General features: G+C 28.0%; 1 protein-coding gene across 1 annotated transcript in view; it reads left to right on the top strand.

Moving 5' to 3' along the window:
- The window catches only part of LOC111620118 (nesprin-1-like), a 307,506-nt gene extending 300,782 nt beyond the window's left edge, over positions 1–6,724 (top strand). The window contains exons 124-125 of the mRNA XM_023361978.1: positions 6,118–6,318; positions 6,428–6,724. Of these exons, the coding sequence (XP_023217746.1) occupies positions 6,118–6,318; positions 6,428–6,709 (483 nt within the window). The 3' untranslated portion in view covers positions 6,710–6,724. The remainder of the gene's footprint in view (positions 1–6,117; positions 6,319–6,427) is intronic.
- The last annotated feature ends 700 nt before the right edge of the window (positions 6,725–7,424 follow it).

The following is a 7,424-nucleotide window of genomic DNA, read 5'->3' on the forward strand; positions in this document are numbered from 1 at the left end:
TTACCTGTAAAAATAACTTATATAAAACTTATTCAATACATATATTAATTATTTAATAAATATTTTTATTGTTTTTATGTTCATATAATGAAGTCAAATGATTGCCAAATTATATTGGGATATATTACTACTAGAATTATTAATTAAATGCTAAGTAATTTGGCACTAGAGGCAGGTGTTAGGTGCCATCTCTTGCTAAATTTAATAATTATAATTGTATAATATAATTGAGATGGGTTGATAATGATAATAAGTGCAGAGCCCAAATGGTTAGGAGTTGAAAGTTGAAATTTGGTACACAGTTAGGATATGTCGTGAGAACATACACTAAGAAGGGATATTTTGAAATTCTCACCCACTGGGGAGAAAGATGGGATTAAGGCTTACTCTGAAGAACTCGGCTTTTATTATACTATTTCAGATGCCTTTTTTGCATTTATGTGAGAAATCAAACATATTTTTTGACCTTTATAAAAATTCTCAACGATATTTAGTGTTCCATCATATATAAAGTTGACATGGGGAGTGCCTGCACATAAGTTTGCTTCATTCGAACTCTTGTCTTAATGTTCGATTTTATGTTCGCATTTATATTTATGAATGATTCTGGAAGATCCAGTTTATTTTTCAAATTTAGAAACCTGAAGAAAAACCCAGAAAGAGTTATGAAAATGTTTATTATTCATCACTTAGTGGTACTATACACCAGTTAGTGGTTGCATTGAGTCTTAATTTTTGTTATCCCAGTTTGGTAAGCAGATATCTAAAAATTTTCTAATTAGTCTCGGAAGAGGGGGGACCTAATTCTTGCACATGGTGAAAATGGGTAAGATCGGCTATAATCTAATAATCTTAATCTTTGCTATCATTACTTTTTGTCTGAGCTTATCTGCTAGTTAAATTAATATTTTAATAATTAATGTATAAGATTCTGGAAGAAAAGAATTGGCCAAAAGTGGGAATCAAAACCACAACTCCCACTGCCGGTAATGCTACCAGGACCTTTGTTAAAGAAAAATATTTAATTTTTGTTATGCCAGGTTCCACCACCAGGGTGCTTTATGTAGTTTACACACTGGCAACACTGCCACGTGTTCCTCATTCTTGTTCTTGCTTTCACGCTGTATAGTCTGTAAAATAAAACCTCTCTTTGTCTTCCAATTTGGAGTGTCTTTTATCAACCTTTGTCCAATTTTTGCTTTCAGAACTTATTAATTTAGACATAACCATACTTAGTTACTAATGGCACCAGCTGGAGACAACTCAGTGCCTACAACCTGTATGGCAACACGATCGCACAGTAAACTGTCATGTTACCAGTATAGGGGGTTTGCAGGTTTGAGTGAAAATAAAGATAATTTTGTTTTACCTTTTTGGCTAAGATTTCCTCCCTCTGCTAATTAGAAACCACACCAGTATAATAAGTCTTGTTCATAAACAAGGTCTATGTAGAAAATATAAAAATAATATTAGAGTAAGAACAATTTAAATCAACTGCTATAGATGTTACACATTTANTTTATAAGATTGGTGCCATTACAAGGTCTCAAAATAAAAAAAAAAATGAAATTAACTTTTTGCAGAATTGCTCAATTCAGGATTATCATTGTAATGCCATTGTTAGTTTTTGACGTTATGGAAAGACTGTTGTAGATTATACACAGTGTCCTATCCATACCATCAAAGTTGAAGGTTTCTAACACAGTCTGCAGATTATACAAAGGAAATTACAGTACTTTCTATATCTTATATGTTAAGAATAAATGTATATTAATACAATTAAAATATAAATTATATATATATATATATATATATACATATACATATATATACACACTGTATATTGCTTTTTTTTAACAGATTATTGAAAATAATCTCTCTCAAATTGAACAACATATCATGTTCTTAATGTCAGCAATGGAAATGAATTTAATTGAAGAAGATACAAAAAGAAAAATGATTCAGTGCTTAACTTTGATACAAGAACATTATCTATGTATAAGAAGTACTTTGAAAAATAAGATTCAAATGATGGAAGAAGAAATAAATGCTATAAAATCTGTTGGAGTAAGTCTAATTTAAAAATAAATGTAATAGAGTCTCAGTTATCTGAAATAAATACAATCAATAGGTGGTTAATGAGAGTATCAGATAAATTAGCGGAAATCAGTAAGAGATCAAGTTTATTAATTATTCCCCCATTTTTTCTTTTTACTTGCTTTATTGCTCAAATAAGAAGAAAGTATAATTGAAAAAGTAAAACATAATTAAAGAGCATGTAGTAAAATATAAATCACTAGTAAGGATGAATAAACAAATTTATGATAATATATGATACATTGTTATATAAAATAATAATGGGAAGGAAAAAAATACTATAAATGCACATACTGAATACAACACTAAATAGTAATGTTTGCTATTTAGTGCAACACTGTTATTTACAGTGCAGGGTGAATATAGTTGTTTATCGTGGCAATATGACAAGATTGAGTAAATGTCAGATAATTGAGATTTTATTGTAAAAGTAAAAATTTATTACATATAAGATTTAAAAGTTGCAGTGTATTTTATTGAAATCAACTATTTTAACTCATTTTGTAGTCATAAATTCATCAAAGTTATTACCCTTTTACTATTTTGAATTTCTGTTCAATTTTGTTTTCCCCTTATAAAACTATGATTATCCATTTAACTGGAGATAAAATTCTAACAAATAACTATATAATTGTTTAACTTGATTTTCATATGAAGATTTAAAAATCTTTGTACATCCAGTAAATAAAATACTTTTAATTACAAAGAGAAAGAGTGAGGATACAGCATTTTAAGTTATTACAATAGGTAGCACTAGGCTAAATAAAACATAAGAAAGATTAAGAACATAAATGGAAGAATAACATTTTAAATTTATTTATTTACTTAATTATTGTTCAAAAATATTAAAATACTAAAGGAAAAAATTCTATAACTCAATTTAAACTTCTATATTATAATATCAAATTTATCTGACTGGGGTGACAACCAAAACCAACACTAACTTAGACAAAGACAAATAAGTTTGTATTTCCCTCTTTGGCACCCTCTTGTGATATATTGTGACAAGGAATGTTACAACAAAATGAAACAAAGTAATAAATGCATTTACTGTAATTTCCTGCNTAAATTTAATAATTATAATTGTATAATATAATTGAGATGGGTTGATAATGATAATAAGTGCAGAGCCCAAATGGTTAGGAGTTGAAAGTTGAAATTTGGTACACAGTTAGGATATGTCGTGAGAACATACACTAAGAAGGGATATTTTGAAATTCTCACCCACTGGGGAGAAAGATGGGATTAAGGCTTACTCTGAAGAACTCGGCTTTTATTATACTATTTCAGATGCCTTTTTTGCATTTATGTGAGAAATCAAACATATTTTTTGACCTTTATAAAAATTCTCAACGATATTTAGTGTTCCATCATATATAAAGTTGACATGGGGAGTGCCTGCACATAAGTTTGCTTCATTCGAACTCTTGTCTTAATGTTCGATTTTATGTTCGCATTTATATTTATGAATGATTCTGGAAGATCCAGTTTATTTTTCAAATTTAGAAACCTGAAGAAAAACCCAGAAAGAGTTATGAAAATGTTTATTATTCATCACTTAGTGGTACTATACACCAGTTAGTGGTTGCATTGAGTCTTAATTTTTGTTATCCCAGTTTGGTAAGCAGATATCTAAAAATTTTCTAATTAGTCTCGGAAGAGGGGGGACCTAATTCTTGCACATGGTGAAAATGGGTAAGATCGGCTATAATCTAATAATCTTAATCTTTGCTATCATTACTTTTTGTCTGAGCTTATCTGCTAGTTAAATTAATATTTTAATAATTAATGTATAAGATTCTGGAAGAAAAGAATTGGCCAAAAGTGGGAATCAAAACCACAACTCCCACTGCCGGTAATGCTACCAGGACCTTTGTTAAAGAAAAATATTTAATTTTTGTTATGCCAGGTTCCACCACCAGGGTGCTTTATGTAGTTTACACACTGGCAACACTGCCACGTGTTCCTCATTCTTGTTCTTGCTTTCACGCTGTATAGTCTGTAAAATAAAACCTCTCTTTGTCTTCCAATTTGGAGTGTCTTTTATCAACCTTTGTCCAATTTTTGCTTTCAGAACTTATTAATTTAGACATAACCATACTTAGTTACTAATGGCACCAGCTGGAGACAACTCAGTGCCTACAACCTGTATGGCAACACGATCGCACAGTAAACTGTCATGTTACCAGTATAGGGGGTTTGCAGGTTTGAGTGAAAATAAAGATAATTTTGTTTTACCTTTTTGGCTAAGATTTCCTCCCTCTGCTAATTAGAAACCACACCAGTATAATAAGTCTTGTTCATAAACAAGGTCTATGTAGAAAATATAAAAATAATATTAGAGTAAGAACAATTTAAATCAACTGCTATAGATGTTACACATTTAGTTTTTATGTAGTATGGAACAATTTAAAGAAATCAAAAAATATTATACATCAGAAAGACATTATATAGGCCAAACAAACAGCAGAGTTTAGTAGGAAAGTCACAAGTGAAAGTTTCAGCTATTTAGAATGTAGTGAAACTACTATCTTCAATTACAGATTCTAAAATAATGTTTATTTAGAAGATGATCTACATTTTAATTAATAATCCATGTAATTTGTGAATATATATTTACAGCATGTGCAATTTTTGAGTAAATTTCTGGTCATACAATGATTACATATTGGTGTGTGTCTGTAATAATTTCCTTTAAAGAATCAATGATTTATAGAACCAAGCCATTTTGATTTTATTAATTTGTTTTCAACATAGCTAACAATATGTTAAAAAGTTTTTCTGATATTAAATGCTTTGAAATTTATCATAAATGAAATAAAATAGAGTTTGCACACAATATATTTTACATTATATTTACCAGACATTATAATTATAAACACACAACCTTAAATGGTGGTTGTGCATCCAAACCTGTTGTGCTGTAAAAATATAATAAACAATTTTAAATTTCCTAATCTGATCTAGGATATGATCTTTCATCAGCTGTACACTACAAAATTTAAATCTAAGGGGGTTTGTATAAACATCAAGTATTTTCTATACATAAATTTATAAGTAATAAACTCACCCCAAACTGTCTCGGCTTAAAGCAGAATGAATATTCTACCACATCTCCTCCTTGCTGCTTCCCGTCTTTGCATACATTGAATACTTCTTATAGAAGTTTCAATCATTCTAATTTGGTAAATTTAAATCTAGTTTTTTTTTTATTCTGGTCAAAATTAATAGATGATAACTAAAAGCAAAATTGCAAACATACGTACAAAGCAAAGACAGTATGTCTGACAAACACTGAGCACATTCTTATGTGTGCATACATAATGATGACGATTCATTGACATTAATAAAGGATCAAATACAATTGGTTCCGCAGTTTTATAAAATAAACTTCTAACGTAAAATTTTTCTTTTGTTTATACAAGTATGTTATGCATAAAGTTATAATGGACATTTTTATAATGTAAAATACATCATGTGCAAACTCTATAAAATTACAAAAATTTAGCAGATTTTAATGTATTTAATCTAAATATAATTAAACAGTAAATAAATATTAATTATAGTTGAACAATCAAATTTATTATTATACTGAATGAAATTAAAATAGCTGGAAAGGTAATTAACACAAATATTAAAGAATTCATATTTTCTTCTTACTCTTTATGCCTTGTGGGCACTAAGAAAGCCCTTTAATCAAACCCAACTGTGAGGGTTCAGCCAGGCCCCCAATGGAGCAGCTAGGTGATTAGGAATGGATCCTGACATATCCAGGATGGACATTCCCAAAAATTTCCTGGGGTTTTTTGACCCATTCAGATTCATTTCCAGGTCCCCAGAGAGGTAGGCTCACATCCTAACTGCTTGATCATCTGGTCATCAAAGAATTCATATAGGAAGTAAAAATTGCATCAATTTCAAATTGTTTTTAAATATTCACAAATAATCTTTAAATATTATTATTATTATTATTTTTTTGCTTTAATTAAATTATTTATCTTAAATTTTTTTAATTAATAGGAATTAGAAGAAAGTATCATTATTCAAGAAGATCTTTTAGATTCATTACAAAGTGCAGCTTCTTCAAATCAGGAAGAAGCATATAGCAGTGAGTTTGAAAGTATGATGATATCAAAACAAGTAGAACTTTGTTCTTCATTTATATGTTATAACGATATCAGATATAAAACTAATAAAGAAACAACAGAAAATATAGACAAAGTAAGTTATATATGATTGATTATATTATTAAAGACTTAGATACTATATTGTAAATAAACTTTTATTGTAATCTTTATATTATTTTGATTTTTTTTTCTTTGCATATTAGAACATAACTGCACAAATTCCAGAAGTTCTTTCATTGCAATTAACATTTGAAGAACAAAATATTTTATCAAATATAGAAAGAAGAATGCAAATATTTAAAAATATTCTTGCAGCTGACGATAAAGAGTCTTCTTTATACATATTTATAATTAATTTTGTGATTATTATTGAAACTATTGCAAAATATTTTGAAATTATTAATCGTTACTTGAATCAAACATTGACAAATTCTGAAGAGCGTGTTCAGGAATATAAGGTAAGTTTAAACATAATTTTATATTAGTTATTTATAAACTTTATTACTTTGTTTTATTATTTAAATATAAAATTTATAAATGATTAGTATAACAAGTTTATTTTAAATTTACTTAATTAATGTAAGATACAATCTGTAGATTATATTAGTGAAATCTTAAACAGAAACTATAAAGATCTTATACCAAAAATAGTAATACAAATAGTCTAGAATAGAGAGTAATGGAGAAATAGTCTGGAAAACAAATCTTCATCTTGAACTGACTATAGTTTGTACATCCATTTTACTTTTTCATCTCCAGAAGAATTTTTTCTTATTTTCCATTTACATACAGTATTGATACAAGTAATGATGTTGATGACATACAATATGGTAATGATTTAACATTCATGATGTTGATGAATGAAAATAAAATATTATGTCATACAAAAACTTACAATAAAGATTTGATTTTCCCAATGTTTATTTATAAAATTTTGTATTATTCTTAATGTAATATTTTTTATCTGTGTAATGATAGCTATTTTTATGCAATATTTTAAATATTCAATTAAGATGAATATAGTTGCATTTGGAAAAGTTTTGAATAAATATTTTGTATCAAGCACTTTTTGATATAAAACGACTGGTTAATTAATAGTTGTCTTTATTCGATCCATAATTTATCTGACTGGGGTGACAACCAAAACCAACACTAACTTAGACAAAGACAAATAAGTTTGTATTTCCCTCTTTGGCACCC

This window comes from Centruroides sculpturatus, unplaced genomic scaffold (assembly GCF_000671375.1).
Source record: "Centruroides sculpturatus isolate CEXI.00-Female unplaced genomic scaffold, Cexi_2.0 scaffold109, whole genome shotgun sequence".
NCBI lineage: Eukaryota > Metazoa > Arthropoda > Arachnida > Scorpiones > Buthidae > Centruroides > Centruroides sculpturatus.